This window comes from Lagopus muta, chromosome 8 (assembly GCF_023343835.1).
Source record: "Lagopus muta isolate bLagMut1 chromosome 8, bLagMut1 primary, whole genome shotgun sequence".
Taxonomy (NCBI): domain Eukaryota; kingdom Metazoa; phylum Chordata; class Aves; order Galliformes; family Phasianidae; genus Lagopus; species Lagopus muta.
In genome coordinates, this window is record NC_064440.1 from 14445736 (window position 1) to 14462522 (window position 16787).

Consider the following 16787-nt stretch of genomic DNA (forward strand, 5'->3'; position numbering starts at 1 on the left):
TGGGCACAGCCTGGCATATTTAGCATCTGGCCTGCCATTTATTCCCCTTGGTAAGAGAACAATCTCCTTCTGTCACTCCTGTGCCTTAGAGCAGGCTGATCCAGTGAAGAAATCCACTCTTATGACCTCAGGATGCTCTGTTCCCACTTGCAGCAGAGGGATTCATTAAGCAGGGAGTGAAGACTGCTCTGTTTGCTATTCTGGGAACAGTCTGGTGGCAGTGATGATGCGCAGCAGTGTGAGGCAATTGAAGCTGAAGAACAGTAGGGCAGCCTACAGCAGATCCCAGCCTGTTCTCTGTGCGCTGTTAGGCTGGGGGATATTGTCATAGCTTAAATAGCCTTTTGGTTGTCTTTCTCTCCTTCTCTAGTGGTCGCTGCCAAAGTCCTTCTTCCTCCAGAAAAGCAGTGTTCAATCCAATGGCTTCAGCAAACTGGAACCGGACAGGCTGGGGTGAGTTTTCCCTGGCTGGGGTATGCACAGTGTGGCTTTGGGACTGGTGTGCAGAGAGAACTGGAAACAGGAAAAGCAGCTTTGTTTCAGGGGACAGAGAAAGTGATTTGCTTATAGGCTCTGAGGCCAGCATCTCATTTATGGAGAGCAACTGGTAGGGTTCGTGTAATGTCTACGAGACTGGGCTTGTCTCCTTGGCACTGTATGCCCTGCTCAGTTGGTGCAAGGCCCCAAAACAGCTGCTATGGCTGTTGTCTGGCAAGTGGCCGTTGTGGTCCAGGAGTGCTGACAAAACGTGTCCCACAGGGACCTGCACCGCCTTGATGGAGAGCAGAGGCTCTGCCCCAATGTAGGGCTGGGGGAGCAGCAAGGTTTGTGGGGCTGCTGTGCTCTGCCAGCTTCACTGAATGAAGTTGGGCTGCAGGGTGGGTGCCACTGGCCTGGGCAGCTTGATACAAGACTGTGGTTCCTCTGAGTGAGCCAAGTGGAGTGCAGGCATACACCTGGCCTCTGGAGTTAAGGGAGAAGAGATCTTGTGCCCAGACCAGAATGTCATTGGGTTTTCATGCAGCCAGAAAGGCCGACCCCTGACCCTAATATTTCTCTTGCAGCAACCTCATCTCACCAAACAGTGGAGATCTTGTGAGATGCCTGGAGCCCAGCCCTGCTCAGAGCTTACCTCTCAACAAATGCACTGTTGGAGCTGACCAGAAACCTGGTGGCTGCCTCTCAGACACTGCCCTGGTGCTGTGAGCAGGCAGCTGCCTTCCCTCCCTGGGGACACCTCAACCTACCTCAAAGGAAGAGACAGAAGCTGGCTCTGGAGCACAAGTACAAGTCCTGTGAAGCTCCCTGCACTGCACACTTTCCAGTTGGTTGTTCCTGGAGAGAACTGTGTGACTCATTTTTTAAAACAAATGGCAAAACCTGGCCAAGTTGGGTTTGTGGCTGTTGTTCAAGCCTGATGTGATGATGGTTTCCTTCTGTAGGATCTGGCTGAGTTGGGCGTCGCCTCCCTCTCTCCTTTCCTCACCAGTATGGGTTGAACCCCTCCTTGCCTGTGTCGCTTTGCACTAACCCTGAGCTCTAGAGAGCCAGCAAAGTTGTCTGCTCCCCTCTCACCGCAGGCCAAGGCAGGGGAGGGCCAGCTAACACTCTGCTCTTTTGGAAGGAGCAGGGCTTGGGCCTTCCAGCCCGTGGGTTTTTATCCTATCTGAGTACTTGTGCCCGCATCCTCTGGTTTCTGCCCACTGCTGCCCCAAGCCCTGGCCTGGCTCCCAGCTGCAGTGGGGCTGGGGAGGGAGCAGCCCCTCACTGCTGTTGACTCTGCGGTACCCTGCAGTGTGCACACTGGGGACTGCAGATGGGTGCTGCTCTCCTGCTCTCTATTTTTCCCTTGATTTCTGAAGAATTTCCATTAAACTTTTGCACATGGCTGCTCTTGTGCCCTCTCTGTCTGATCACACCTGGTGGCCCCTTCTGTGGTGAAGGCACAGTGGGTGCTTGGCTGGGGCGCTATGGGGCTGGGGCTTGCAGAAAGCCCTTCCCTCTGCTTTCCCTGCAGCCCCCCATGCCTGCAGCAGGCCCTGTTTTCTGGTCTCCTTGGTGACAATCTCATCGCTCCTCGGCTTCTCTCCAGCACCTGAAAATAGCCACCGAAAGTGGAGATGCCTGCTGCCAGCACCGCCGCCGTGGCCAGGCTGGAGCCAGGCTGACCCGCTCAGGGCTGGACGCTTACATCTGCAGGCCAGTATCACACGGTAGTGAGGCAGCCTGGGGGAACCCTTGTGTCACCTCAACGCCACTGGCTCGTGCCCAGCCCTGAGCCTCCTTTCTCTTACATCCTCTGTTTCTTCCTGTCTTTGGGTAATGCCTTTGCTATAGCTCTTGGTGTAGTTCTTTTTGCTCCTCGCAACCCGTACAACGTGCATGGGGATTTTGCGGCCGCCCCTGCATCCCATGGGTATTTTGGGAAGCTGTCGACTGTGATTTAAAATCATCTGCCTGGCACCCGTGTGGGGGCCCGTGGCCCTGCTCCCTGCTTTGACCAGCGTCTAGCTGTCCCCTGGGGTGAGTTGGAGCCTCCCTGTTCTTATGGCCGGCCATGGGTCTGCTCGCCCACGGCCGCTCTGGGGCTGGCCCGGCAGTGGGCCAGGGCGATATTTGAACCTTCCTGAAATAGAAACGGAGCTGGGAGCAAGCATGGGGTGGGAGGGGGTGGCCCAGTGGGGTAAGGGAAGAGGGCTGGGGACATGAGATCTGGGGGCTGAGAAGAGGCTGGATGGCAGCAGCACCCCAGGATGGGCCGTGGCATGGGGACAGAGCGCCCAGCTAAGCTGTCCCTGTGTCCCACGTTGTGCTGGCTGTCACTGGGGCCGCTTATCCAACATCCTGCAGTACGTGTGGTGCTGTACCACTGCTCCTGCTGCAGCAGCCACATCCTGGTGGTGTTGGGTCGTGCTCTGGGTAAAAAAGTTGGGGGGCTGGGGATAGCTTTTCCTCCTTTGGCTATCCATCCATCCCCTGTGTCCCCAGGTGCAGCAGGTGCTGCAGACTGAGATGATGGGGTGACGCTATGGGTGCTGCCTGGTGGCAGTGCCCCCCCCCCCGCCGTTGGAGGGGGCATGGCTGGCATTGCTGAGTGACACCCTATCTGCCAGGCCCCGGCCAGCCGCGGGCCCAGAATAGCAGCGCTGCCCTGCAGTCAGCATGGAGCAACTCTCCAGCCCTGCCGCTCCCCAGGTACCCTCAGGACGGGTGGGGGGGCCAGGCTCGGTAGCCCCCACTTGGGACTAGCCATGCCGGGTGGGGGGTTGGTGGCACCTGTTCTGTGGCTGGATTGGTGCGGGGACAAAGACGCAGGGCACAGCACAAACCTGCCTGCCCCCGCTGTCCCCAGCTGCTGGGGAATTATTGGGGTGGGGGGCATTTGTGTAAGGTCACCTCCCTGCCAGGGCAGCTCTGGCCTCCTTAGAGAGCAATCCATGTGGCTTTGTTGTTGTAGGGTGGCATGTAAACATTGGCTCTGCTGGCAGCTCTGCTCATGCTTCGTGCTGCTTTGTTATGGTAGGGTCGTCTGGGGGACTGATGGGGGCACGGGGCCAACCGGCTTGTTCTGATTGTTCCCCCTCCTGCCTGGGCTCCCCCTTTGTTATTGTAGGGTCTCCCAGCGTGAGGCTGGGCATACCTAGACCTGTGTGGCAGGTGGTGCTGGCAGGACTCTCAGCATCAGAGGAAGCTGGAGTAGGATTTACACCTTGGGGACTAGGGGAGGGAGAGGAAGGGCACGGGGTTGCCTCAGCTCGGACAGTGAAGGGAGCATTGTGTGTTCTGGCATCCCATGCCCTGCACCTAGGATCCTTCAGGAGTAGACAAGCTCTGTCCCAATGGGGCCTATGCTGGCAGGGAACTCTCTGGGGGTTGCAGCCTGGGGTGGGATGAGGTGGGGGCGAGGTGGGCTAGCTGCTGCTGACCCCCCCATCTCTGCATGCCCCTGCAGATGGTGCTGCTGGATGCTGCTGCCCGCCCCATGGAGGAAGGTGGGTAGCACACAGGGGGACAAGCAGCATATATATGGATAGCAGGTGGGGCTGGTTCACTCATGCAATGAGTGCATAAGCCCTTGGCCTGCTTGGAAAGCCCATGTCACCTCACTCAACTCCTTCCAGGCTGAACAGCTGCTGTGCTCTGCACTGCCTCTGTCCCTGCAGAGTGGGGTCTGGGGGTTCTGCTGCACTGAGACTCAGCAGCTCAGCTCATTGCTGGGGTAGGTGTGCCCACAGGGTTCTCAGAGGCACTACATCCCAGGGGAAAAGAGGAGGAGGAGGAGGAAAAGCAGAAGGGCTCTGGGCCCATCACTTTCACGCTGGGCAATGAGATCCTGGGGCTGGAACCTGACAACAATTTCCAGAGCCCTGACGCTGAGGTCTACATGCACTTCATGAGGAGTCACTGCTGCTATGACGCTGTTCCCACCAGCTGCAAGCTTGTTGTCTTTGACACCACACTGGAGGTGAGGCCACGAGGATCACTGGGGTCAAACTGGGCAGGGGGTCCTCCGTGTCCTCCTGACACACTCTTTTCTCTGCTGGCAGATCAAGAAAGCTTTTGTGGCACTGGTGGCCAACGGGGTGCGGGCAGCCCCACTGTGGGACAGCAAGATGCAGGCCTTTGTGGGTGAGTTCCTGGGCAGCCAGGGCAACAGAGGGATTGCTATGGGATGTGGGCAGAGTGGGCAGCCCCATGTCTCTGCAGGGATGCTCACCATCACTGACTTCATCAACATCCTGCACCGCTACTACCGCTCGCCCCTGGTGAGTGCCCCAGACTGTGATGGGCATGATTCTGCCCTCAGAGTGATGGGAGGAATGCGGGGGAATGAGGCAGCCCTTAGCCATGCCACCCTGAGTAGGGCATCTTCCTGCCCTCAGGTCCAGATCTACGAGGTGGAGGAGCACAAGATTGAGACGTGGAGAGGTAGAAGCTGGAGGTGACGGGGGGTGTCTGGGCTGGGGATGTCTGTCATGTTCAGCGTGGGGGTGGCTCTAGGAGTGTGGGACACCACTTGCAGCTCTCTCCCTTTGCAGAGGTGTACTTGCAGGGCTCCTTCAAGCCGCTTGTCTACATCTCCCCAAGCGATAGGTGAGCTCCTGCCTAGGGGGGAGATCTGGCAAGACCCCCACCTGGGGGTGGGCACCAACTCGGGGCACTGGGGAGCTTCTGGGCACAGCCACATCCCCCCACCTGCAGCCTCTTCGATGCCGTCTACTCCTTGATCAAGCACAAGATCCATCGCCTGCCAGTCATTGAGCCCATCTCAGGCAACGTCCTGCACATCCTCACCCACAAGCGCATCCTCAAGTTCCTCCACATCTTCGTGAGTATGAGGTGGAATGGAGATGGAGCAGTCTGCAGCTGCAGGGTAGGGTATGCGCACAGTGTGTGCTCACGTGCACTGCCTGCTCCAGGGCTCCACCATCCCCAAGCCGCGCTTCCTAAAGAAAACAGTGCAGGAGCTGTGTGTCGGCACCTTCCGTGATGTGGCTGTCATACCTGAGAATGCTCCTGTGTATGCTGCTCTGGAGATATTTGTGGACCGCCGTGTCTCTGCGCTGCCCGTTGTTAATGCTGCAGGTATCCTGTAGCTCCTGCCCTATGCCCACCTCAACATCCCCTCCTGCCATCCCTTCCTCACCCTCTCCTCTGTCTCCTTGCAGGTCAAGTGGTTGGGCTCTACTCCAGGTTTGATGTCATTGTGAGTATTGAGCATGTTGGCGTGGCCATGGTAGCAGTGGGAGCACATCCTGAGCATCATCATTCCTCCCAGCACCTGGCAGCACAGAAGACCTACAACAACCTGGACATCAGCGTGCGGGAGGCGCTGCGGCAGCGCACTGTGTGCCTGGAGGGCGTCCTCACCTGCTACCCCCACGAAACCATGGAGGACATCATTGACCGCATCACCGAGGAGCAGGTGAGTGGCAGGAGCACATCCCTTCCATTCATCTGTGCTATTCCCTGCTCGCTGCCCACCTGTGATACTCTGCACCCACAGGTCCATCGCCTGGTTCTGGTGGACGAGCACCGGTACCCGCGGGGCATCGTCTCCCTCTCTGACATCCTCCAGGCCCTGGTGCTCACTCCCGCAGGTATCGATGCTCTTAACTCTTAGCCCACGACGCTCCATCTTTCTCCATTCGCACCCTCCATTTCTCTCCACTTCAGGTAGGCGCTGCCCCTCTGCCACTGCAGAGCTGGCCAGGGAGGGGGGATCTGGGAGCACTGGGGGTGCCCAGGTGGTGACACAAGGTGATGGCTGTCCCAGGGTCTCTAGGTGGGATGCAGGTTGCACAGTTCTTAGGGCTGGGTGATGGTTTTGGGGACATGATGCAGCCCAAGACAAAACTTAACCTTTTGGCATCACTTCCTGGTCTTCATGTCCACCTGGTCCCCAACAGTGCCCCGTGCATAAGGTGTCAGGGCTGCATTAAGCAGGCATGGGACCTGCACGATGCCCACATGGGTGGCAGTGCCAGGGGGAGACCAGCAGTATATCTCCCTCCAGACCAACCCCATCTCCTTCACCAGTACTTGTACACGAGTCTGGGATGAAGGTTGTCCCTGTGCTCTGTGTCCCGCAGCTGCAGGGCAGGATGCAGTGCTATGCTGCAGGGTGCCCAGCCCCGTGTGGTGCCCACAGGGGGATTATGGCCTCACACACTCTCTTGCCCTGCAGGCATTGATCGACACTCGCTCTGAGGACACCAGGGAAGTGCCACAGGCTCATCCAACGCGGGGCCTCTTGCTCGGGTACCGCAGGGCCGTGGAAGGAGGCTGGGGGCCCATGGGCTCTCCGTGGGGTGGGGCTGCCCACCTACCCTGGCCCTGGGATTCACTCTGAGCCTGGGGCCAACTCCTGCCAACCTTGGGAGGAACAGAGCGGGGGAAAAAGGGTCCAAGCGTGCCTCCAGACTGCGAGCACACAGGGATGCTCAGTAGGCACCGTGCCACCAGGAGCTGTGCAGCTGGACACAGGAACACCTGCATGGCCCTGGGGGACCTGCAACATCCCCCCCTCCCAGCGACTGCTGTCCCCTCCTGCTGTGAGACCCCAGTGCTTCAGGTCCCACTGGTTGTGCCGGGTGCCTGGGAGGAGCGCATGGCTCAGCTGCACGCACAGGCTTGTTTTTTGTAGGGTCTCTAGGGCTGAGTGCTCTGGTAGAGGTGCTCACAGGGGGACCCTGTACACTGATAGGGGGATGGGGGGTAATTTATTTATTTGCCAGTCTCTTCAGCCTTGCTGGAATAAAGCAGCCTACCCTAGGCACTGTGTTGTGGCCTTTCTGGGCATGCAGCCTGGCACAGCTCTTTGGGATAAGGCTGGGGATGGGGTGGCCCACCTCAGCGTAGCCAGAAGGATGGGGATGTTGGCTTACTGGGGTGTGCAGCTCAATGGCTCCACTGGGGCTGAGGTGATTCTTGAGCCCATTCTTCCCCCCACTACTTTGCCCCTGCCCCCATAACCGCATTCCTGGGGAAGGACAGCTGATGGCAGAAGATCCCCTGTGCTCTGTAGTCCTGGTGCTGCCAGGAGACATGGTGCCAGCACCCATCCCTGTAGGGTCACCTGACTCCATCCCTTGGGACCACACACAAACCCTAAAACCCCATCGCTCAACCCCGAACCCTGCTGGCAGCTCAGCCCTGCAGTGTGAGGACGGGGGAAACTGAGGCACGGAGAAGGGGCTGGGGCCAAGGTCAGTTATTCAGGCAGGACCCCAGGCACAGCTCCACACGCAGCGGCACAATCACGGGACGAAGAACACCCACCCAATGGCTGCAAACCCCTCCCTGTGCCCCCTGGTTCCTGTGCACGGGGCAGATGGGGGCACTCCCGGTGGCATGTGAAAGGCACAACGATGCCCTGAGCTCAGGGGGCCCCCGGGCGAGCGATGAACTCCAGGTTGATGGGCTTGTCAGCCACCAGGACGATGCGGGACACAGATGTCACCTCCACGCCACGGGGGTCTGGCCGCACCTCGAAGGCTTGGATGATCTGTTGGGGCAGACAGAGGGGCAGCAGTGCCTCGAGACCAAACCAGACCAGCATAGCTCATGGTGAGCTTCCCAGGATGGGAGACCCCACTCACCCTGGCGAGGGCCAGGTGCATCTCCAGCTCAGCGATGCGGCGACCAACGCAGGCACGGACCCCATAGCCAAAAGGGATGGAGCTGAAGGGGTGGTGGGGGGAACCGTGTCCCCGGAGCCAGCGCTGGGGCAGGAAGCGCTCCGGCTCGGGAAAGTAGGTCTCGTCATGGGACATGGCATAGTGTGCCAGGACAAAGAGGGTCTGTGGGGTGAGAAGGGGTTAATGCCCTCGGATGCAGTGGGTTACCCCCAGCACAGCCCCCACTCACATTCTTGGGGAAGAGGTAGTCTCCGATGATGATGTCCTTCTCATAGAAGACTCTGGCGTTGGTGGGCACCACGGGGTACACCCTGAGCCAGGACAGGGGGAGAGGCGTTGTGGGAGATGAACATCTCTTGCTGCTCGGTGGCTCCATCTCCCTCTCCAGGGAGGAGATGGGTGGCTGAATGTGACCCCAAGGGGCTGTAAGCCAGCTCTACGCCCTGGCCAATGCTCCCATGTCCCACTCCCTGGGTCCCCTGCTAAGCATGTGCTCTAATGTGGGGGAACAGGCTGTGCCAATCCAACTACTCACCCCACCCCAAGAGGGAACAGGGGCTATACCTCAGCGTCTCCTTGATAACAGCCCGGAGCATCGGCATCTTGGGGATATCCTCAGCACCAGGAAACCGGTCTGGGGGCACGACGGCTTTCAGCTCCTGATACAGGGTCTCCTGGATGCCCAAGTCTCGGGAGAGGTGGTAGAGAGCCCAGCACAATGTGTTGGAGGTCTGGGGGTGCAGAGGGAAAACAGGAGTGAGAAGCAGTGAGAATGAGGAAAGTGAGGCATGAAGCAGACAGGTGGCAGAGGGAGTTATGGGGTCTCCACTGACTACTTCCCTGCCCATGCCCCTAGCGCTGAGACTGGGGCGTTCTGGGGATGCCCCGGTGGCCCTCACCGTGTCCACGCCAGCCAGCAGCAGCTCGGCCACACTGCCATACACCTCGTCCAGGCTGAGGTGGCCGCTGGCCAGCAGGTAGCTCAGATAGCCCTGAGACACCTCCATGCCCTTCTCCACGTGCCCCTCCAGCTCCTTCATCTTCCGATCGATCAGCCTCTTGCCTGCAGGGATGGACACCCAATGCTGACATAGCGGGTGGTGAGCGCAAGGTGGCCAAAATCGCTGCTCCCCATTCAGGATCACAGGGGTCCAATCCCATCTCCGTGGCTCACCAAAGGCAAAGATGGTGTCCCAGCTGTCCAGGTAGCGGTCCCAGAAGGGCAGCACCTTGCGGCTCCAGCGGGGCAGGACAGTGGCAAAGATAGAGTTCTTGAACATGAGGTTGATGGAATCGATGAAGTGCTGGGTCTCGGCGGGGACCTGCTGCTTCAGGCACCCAATGCGGGTCTCGAAAAGGATATAGGAGATCCCTGCGGAGGACAGGCGGCATCCAGAGCCCCGCGGGGATGGGGGGAGCGGAGTGGGGCTGAGGCCCCCCTACCTTCCAGGGCGAAGCGGTACAGCAGGTTGGCCACATCCCCCACCAGCACCCCTGAGGGGCTGCGGCTCCGCTCGTCCCGCAGCCGCACCATCAGGTCAGACACCACCTCACCGATGGCATCCGCGTACAGCACCGCCTCCGAGGGCTTCAGCAGCCGCTTGTTGAGGACCTGCCGCAGGCGGTACCAGCGCTCCCCTTCCCTGCATGGGGATGGGACTCGGTGCATCCCCAATCCACGGGAGCATCCTGCACCACGCCACCCCGATCCCTGGCAATCTGTCCACCCACTGTGGCTCTGGGCAGAAGGAGCAAAGGGAGCTCCTATCCACATCCCCACATCGCTGTGGGGCCGGACTCACTCAGTGAAGGGTCCGTAGGGCAGGCGTCGCGTGTCCCGGTGCTCCTTCCATAGGGCCATGTCGCTCCGCATCGGGTACTTGCCCTCCTGCCGCAGCAGCTGCTCCAGCACCACCGGGCTCCCGATGTTGATGTTCTGGTAGTGTCCAAAGGTTGACCTCCAGATGGGGCCATAGATGCGCCGGGACATTAGCTGCAATGTACGTGCAGGACAAGGTAGGGTGCATAGTACATCAGGGCAGGGGGCAGCACTCAGCACTGAGCACAGACTGGTGCATGGCACAGAGCGGTGCATCCATCGTCCACCCCAGAGTGCATGGAGAGCCTTGGCAAGACCCAGAGAGGACAGCAAGGACAGGAACAACTGCCATGCACAGGGCAGGAAGATGCAGGCCCATTGTGGTGGCTGTCAGCAGATCCACAGAATCACCCAATCCCCACTCTTCTAAACCCAAGGACAGCCCTTGAACCCACCACCGATAAGGGTGGTTAATGATCAGCGCTGTGCACAGCGCTGGGGCCACACAAGGCCTTGGGGACATACCATCCAGGGAACACCCACCAGCCCTGGTCCTTCTCTGGGCTCAGAGTTCTGCTGTGCTTATACCCAAACTCTAACCCTAATCCCACACCCACCAAAGCCATGGACCTCTCAGAGCACCACTACCCCAGGCACTCTGGGGTCAGCTGAGCACCCCCTTGCCATCCACAGGGACATTTCCAGGGGGTGTTTGACACCTTGCTGGGCACCAAGAGCCCCTCTGGAGCTGGGCTGAGCCTGGGGAGCTGTGAGCACCCTACAGGAAAGCCCCAGTCCCCATTCCCCTGGCTGCTGGGATGCACGTGGTACAATCTCCCTTGGTGACTGCGTTGCAGCCTGAGCCCAGATTCATCTGGATTCGTCACCACCAGGAGACAGACGTTCTTCGTTCGTGGTGGCAGCAGGAGGGGGAGGGACGGCCGCCCCAGTGCTGCAGGCAGCATCCCAGGAAGAAGGGCCTGAGAGTTAGGGTCACACAGGCTGTGGGTTAGGATCAAAGCCTCTCTGCCATCGGGTGCTCACAGCCACAACCCAACACAGCGCAGGCCTTGTGCAGCAGGGCAGGGAGAAGCTGCTGGGATCCGAGGAAGGCATCTCCAGAGCTGTTTGTAAAGCTGGGCCTTGCTTGGAGCCCCGTGGAGCAGCAGGGACCCGTGCCTGCTCCCTGATCCCTGCTGCCCTGTGACAGTCCCTTCACCAACAGCAGTGCCAGCTGCTTGGTGGTGTAGGGAGGCTCCATTCTGCACTCCTCCTGTTCCCATCCTGCACTCCGCTCCCGGACATGGCAGGTCGGAGCTCCTGGCTGCTGGAGGATTGGATGCCGCTTGGCTCACGGCCAGCCAAGCCCATGGCTTGCTTCATCTGATGTATGAGGAAATGTTCGGAGAAGGAAACAAACACCTCTGCCTGTTTCTATCCTGCCTTCCCAGGCACCACCTGCCCCACATCTAACCCCAGTGCTACTGGCTTGGGGTGCCAGAACCCTGCACACAGCCCCCAGATCATCGGGGACCGTTGCCGTGCCCAGCTCAGGCACTGGGGGCAGCTGGAGAAACCCTTCTGTGTCCCGCTCTGTGCATCACCCCAGGGGTAGCGGGGTGCACCTTCCCCCAACGCTGCCCACCCCCATCTCCCCGCAGTCACTCAGTGCTCACCCCATGCCGGTCCCCGGCACACCTCTGCCGCAGCATCACTCCCCACCGCGCCCCCAGAGCACCCCCTCGTCTCCACACCCCCCGGGACCCCCCGGGCACCTGGAGGCGGTGCGTATGCAGCAGGTAGCCGCGCAGGAAGAGCCAGACGAAAGTCCTGAGCAGCCCCGGCCCCGGCAGCTCCGCCGGTCCCTTCAGCCGCGCCGGCCCCGCCGCCGCCGCCGCCGAACTGCCGGTCCTGTACGGCGGCCCCGGGCAGATCGGCGGCGGCGGGCGGAGGCGTAGGGGCAGCAGCAGCCGCCGAGCCCCGCCGCTCGGGCCCGCCATGCTCCGTCGGCAGCGCACGGGACGGGGCGGTGCGGAGCGGTGCGGGAGGCGGCACCGGGGGCGGTGCGGGGGGCGGTGAGGAGGCGGCACCGGAGCTGGGAAGCGGGCGCCGAGAGCCGGGCAGGGGCAACGCGATCCGAGTGCCGGGTACCGGGAAATGCACGGAGGGTACCGGGTGCGGTGTGCGCCTCGTGCAGCAGGCAACGGGCACTACGTGATGGTTGCTGCGCACCGAACGCCGTGCGGCAAACACTGAGTGCAGTGCACTGATTGGGATGGCTGCTCCTCCTGGCCTGCCCTGTCCTTGCCCTTGTCCTAGACATGGCAATCTCACCCATCGTTCCCTGTTCCCGCCTGGCTCGATCACCATATTTCTCTTTGTTCCTATTTCTGCCCCATTTTTCTTTCCATCTTTGCCACTGTCCATCCTTGTCCCTATTGCTCCCCTCACAGCAATGCATCTCCTGCAGTAGCCTGGAACCGCTTGTGAACAGTGGAGGGTCCCTTGGGAAGGTCTCCAGGAGACACAGGGACAGTGACAGGAGTGTTGTTAAGCTGAAGTTGCCCAGAGCATTCATCCCTCCCTCCCCGGAGTAGGGTTTGGATGCTCAGAGAGGGCACAGCCACACTGCAGGGGAGCTGATGGGGCTGCCAGCTGGGAGAGCCTAGTGTGCCCATTGTGGCTGCGGGCACCTTGCTGGCGGTGGCTTTGGTTTGTCACAGTGATGAGGAACACGGCATCAGCTCCAGCCCACAAGCAGGGCTGCGCTGCAGTTATGTACAGGACACGGCCAGCCTGGCACTGCCATGGGCCACTGCTGTGCTTGGGTGCCTGCCCTGCTCTAGGCTGCTCCAGCCTCTGGCTGGGACATCCTGATGTTAATCATTAACCACCTTTATCACACGATTGGTTCAATGTCCTGGAGGGAGATACTCTGTCCTCAGGACAGGCGGACACTTTGGAGCCCAATAAGTGACTGTATCCCTGTCCCACCACGTCCTGGCTGCGGGAACAGGGGATGTCCCAGGCCGGGCTCCAGGCTTCTGATGTGCTCCGTTCAGGGACTGGAGATACTGCGAGCAGGGAGCTGCGTGCCTGCCGGCACCGAGAAGACGGGGCACACAAGTGTGAGCGCCTGCCGCCATCTGATGGCGGTTCCCAGCCATCTCACAGCTAGGAAGCCCCCCAGGGCCCCGCCTGTCCCATCCTACTGGGGCTGCGTTGCCCCTTGCTGGGGAGCACTTAGAGCCCACCTTTTCTCTTGAACAATCCCATCCCGCGGGGAGATCCCAGCGTCGGAGCTGGGTGCAGAGGACCCCGGCAGCCGCTAGGCTGTGCTCCCGCATCTCCCACCGCCGCGCTCAGCCCCGTTGCCCCTTCCCCGCCGCAGGACCCGATCCCTCTCCCCAGCCTGAGCCGTGATACCCCCGGGTGGCAGCACCCAGCGCTGCTCCTCCGCTCGCTCCCAGCCCGGGGATGCGCTGTGAGTCACCCGCGGGCAGCGGTGGCAGCGGGAGGCCCGAGGCCACGGGGATGGCTGCCAGGGCTGCGGGGGAGGCCGTGCGGGAAGAAGAGGGGCGGTGAGTCAGGCCGCCCGGTGGGGACTTCCAAAAGGAAGTGGCTGGGCTGTGACACATCTCCAGCAGGAGGATGCTGTGAGGGTCCTGGGGCAGCTCCAGCTGTGGGACAGCTCGCTGGGTGGGGAGGGGCTGCGTGTGGGGTGAGTGTCACTGCATTAGAGGGGCTCTGGGAAGGGGCATGCAAGGCAGGAGAGCCAACCCAGTGCTAATCCGTGAGGATGGACCTGTGGGACCCCTGCAAGCATCCCTCACCCCACCCACCGGACACAGCGCACTGGGTGCTGCTTGCAACGTGGTGGGTCCTGGCTGCAACTTCTTTCTGTGACTCGTGCAGTATCACCCATTGGCTGCAAGCTTTTCCCAGGGCTGCATCCACTGACCCTGCTTTGCAGTCGCACAGATGGGGATGTCTCATGGGAGGGCATCCCCTGAGTCACTCCCAGGAAAGACCAGGCTGCAAGAAAGGGTCCCAGGACCATCAATAGTCTGTATGTGGAGATGGCCAACACACCAGCTGTGTGTCACCACACTGTCACTGCCTGAGTCACAGGCTGTGTTGGGATCAGTAGGGGGCTGTGCAGCTGGCAAGGGGGACATGGCAGATCCAGAAAGAAGGGGACATGTCCCAGATCTGTGTCAGCTGCTTTAGAACTGAGTTTTGCACCAACAACTGGGGTAGCCCAGCTGTGTAGGACTCAGCACCCGCACTGACCTCCATGCCCCAAAGGCTGTGGGGCCAGAGGCTGGAGCAGACCTGGGGCCGGCGGCGGGCACGCAGGCAGGCTGTTATCGGGGAGACGGGAGGCAGCCTGGGCTGCTCTCAAGTGGGCCAGTCTGATTAGTGCCTTCAAGTGCCTACAGAGTTATTCTAAGTCAAGTGGGCGTGAAGGGATCTGAGATCGCCAGCCTGGGACCGGCGTCGGGCGAAGGACCTGGTTCCCCATCACCTCTGCTCCCCACGGCTCCCAGCGGCCCTATGAGGTGCTCCCTGCTCCAGCTGCCTCTTTCTGTCCCTTACTCCCACTGCAAAAGGCTGTTTGCTCCAGCCCAGAGCAAACCTGATTTTATCTCCTGACTGCAGTTCCCTTGGCCGTGGGCCATGGTTGATTCCTCCTACGCAGGACTTGTAAAGCCCACTGAGGGACCCGTGCACAGAGCGGGCTGTGTACACTGCCACATGACATCATGTTTACGGCCCGCAGGGGCCCAAGGACATCCCCTCCCAGCGGCACTGCTCCCAGCCTGCACGAGCCATGCGCTTCCTTGCTGGCCTGCTGCTGGGCAGCATCCTGTGCTCCCTGTGCTGGGCAGAATGGGGCACAGGGAGCTGGGGGAGCAGGACCAGCCCCAGCACTGTGTTTGTCTGGGAAGAGGTGTTTTGAGCTCTGCTGGACCCCCCAGGCTTGGCTTTTCCCTATGGAGTGTGAAGAATAGAGGCTGTGCTAACACTGAGTGTGGGCTGCTCAGCAGCACAAGGTCAGGCCCTCCTCAAGTTGTTGCTCAGAGTGAAAGACCAATTTTCTCCCTCTGGGACGTGGATGTTCCTGTCTCTCCCAGGACAGAACTGTTTTGTGCTGTTGCACGAAACTAAGGCTCTTGGAAAAAAGAACAGCATCCAGAGCCACAGGGGCTCTCTAAAGAGTGTTGGGCCCTCCTTTCCTTCCTTTTCCTCCCTTCCTTCCTTCCTTCCTTCCTTCCTTCCTTCCTTCCTTCCTTCCTTCCTTCCTTCCTTCCTTCCTTCCTTCCTTCCTTCCTTCCTTCCTTCCTTCCTTCCTTCCTTCCTTCCTTCCTTCCTTCCTTCCTTCCTTCCTTCCTTCCTTCCTTCCTTCCTTCCTTCCTTCCTTCCCTCCTTCCCTCCTTCCCTCCTTCCCTCCTTCCCTCCTTCCCTCCTTCCCTCCTTCCCTCCCTCCTTCCCTCCCTCCTTCCCTCCCTCCTTCCCTCCTTCCCTCCTTCCCTCCTTCCCTCCTCCTTCCCTCCATCACTCCATCACTCCATATATCCCTCCCTCCCTCCATTCATCCATCCATCCCTCCATCATTCTATCCATCGTTGACCCCTGTCTGACATCCATCCTCTCTCACACTGCACTTTGGTGTACAGGGATCCCTGAAGCTGGCAATGGAGGGTCAGAAGCATCTTGAACGCCAGCAGCGAGGATCTCTGGGGGCTCCCAAGGCCACAGAGGGAGTCTGTGAGAATCTCTGTGCCCATGGGTGCCCAAAATGTTGTCACGCGGGGATGAGATGACCTCACTGAGGCATTCCTAGGGGTGCAGCATGCACAGATGTGAAGGTGTGGGCTGGGGTCTGTCCCCATGCAGCCCCTGTGTCCCCCCAGCACCTGCCCGCCCCTCCACACCATTACCCCGCGTCCGCAGAAGGGGACCTTGTTGTTTTAATAAGATCATTCTCCTCCCGCCGTGAGGTCGCAACCCCAGGCTGATGACATCACATGGTGCTGCCATGGGGACGCCGGGATGTCACAAAAACAGCGCGATGACCTCACTGCAGGAGCGGGAGATGGGGCCAGGCCGGGTTTGATCACCGATGTCCTCGGGAGCGAAGGCGGGAGGGATGCTGGGAAAAGTATGCGGCTGCTGCGCGCCGCGCTGTTTGGGTTGGAAGTGGCCACACTTTCCCCTCAGCAGGGAGGGCCAGTGCCCTCCGTTCCCCCCCATAGGCCCCCTGGTTGTGGCTGGGGGGCCACGATATCAACACCCCGCAGCTGGACCTTGAAGCACCCATGTGCCTCCGCAGCCCACGGCATCACCGCTTGGGGACCCACAGCCAATGGGGTCCTGGGCTCCCCATCTCTTCTGCACGGGGTGTAGGGATGGCTGTGTGCCCCCCAGCACCTCCCGTCATTAATTTCCATCAGTGGCCAAGAGGGTCCAGGGCGGGGGGGTGGGGGGTGGTGGCAGAGAAACACAGCGCTTTCCCCCTGATAGCAAAAATAAATACATTAAAATTCTTGCAGGAGGCAGAAGAATGCAGGACGGCAGGAAAAAATTGTTTTATAATTTGTAATAACACAAAAGCCAGAGGGGGGGGGTGGGGGGGGGGGGGAGAATGATGAGCTGTGAGAGGCGAGGGAAGGCTGAGACAAAGGGCTGGCTGTGGCAGAGAGGGCTGCTTCTTGGTGGCAGTCCCCTGAAGGATGGGGTCCTTTGTGTCCCAGTGCAGAGGAGGTGTCCTGGGGTTGCATGCTGCCACGGCTCTCTGCGTGGGTCTCAGCATCACTGTGCCT

At 60.3% G+C, this 16787-nt stretch overlaps 3 protein-coding genes across 11 annotated transcripts in view; 2 read left to right on the plus strand and 1 right to left on the minus strand.

Moving 5' to 3' along the window:
• Positions 1-1889, plus strand: part of LOC125697169 (tubulin monoglutamylase TTLL4-like) — a 34587-nt gene extending 32698 nt beyond the window's left edge. For all 4 annotated transcript variants that reach the window (XM_048953974.1, XM_048953975.1, XM_048953973.1 and 1 more), the window contains exons 18-19: positions 371-453; positions 1065-1889. In XM_048953974.1, coding sequence (XP_048809931.1) covers positions 371-453; positions 1065-1206 — 225 coding nt within the window. In that variant the 3' untranslated portion in view covers positions 1207-1889. The remainder of the gene's footprint in view (positions 1-370; positions 454-1064) is intronic.
• A 114-nt stretch (positions 1890-2003) lies between these two features.
• PRKAG3 (protein kinase AMP-activated non-catalytic subunit gamma 3) lies at positions 2004-7306 on the plus strand. Of its 6 annotated transcripts, none has more exons than XR_007378721.1 (13): positions 2004-3195; positions 3953-3992; positions 4224-4465; positions 4548-4629; positions 4708-4766; positions 4884-4929; positions 5040-5094; positions 5203-5329; positions 5421-5586; positions 5670-5707; positions 5780-5926; positions 6008-6177; positions 6689-7306. XR_007378721.1 is itself a non-coding variant. In XM_048953991.1 (13 exons), the coding sequence occupies exons 1-13, from the start codon at positions 3163-3165 to the stop codon at positions 6709-6711; spliced, it is 1152 nt and encodes a 383-aa protein (XP_048809948.1). In that variant the 5' UTR covers positions 2004-3162; the 3' UTR covers positions 6712-7306. The 6 variants fall into 6 exon arrangements, 2 of the variants coding, with proteins under 2 accessions (XP_048809948.1, XP_048809947.1); XR_007378722.1 differs by having other exon boundaries at positions 4236-4465; XR_007378723.1 differs by having other exon boundaries at positions 4364-4465.
• Positions 7307-7484: 178 nt separating this feature from the next.
• On the minus strand, positions 7485-11989 carry LOC125697173 (sterol 26-hydroxylase, mitochondrial). Its single transcript, XM_048953984.1, has 9 exons — positions 11736-11989; positions 9944-10134; positions 9585-9784; positions 9316-9513; positions 9041-9204; positions 8706-8872; positions 8371-8452; positions 8103-8303; positions 7485-8008 (listed from the first exon to the last, which is right to left on the minus strand). The coding sequence occupies exons 1-9, from the start codon at positions 11958-11960 to the stop codon at positions 7883-7885; spliced, it is 1554 nt and encodes a 517-aa protein (XP_048809941.1). The 5' UTR covers positions 11961-11989; the 3' UTR covers positions 7485-7882.
• Between the last annotated feature and the right edge of the window lie 4798 nt (positions 11990-16787).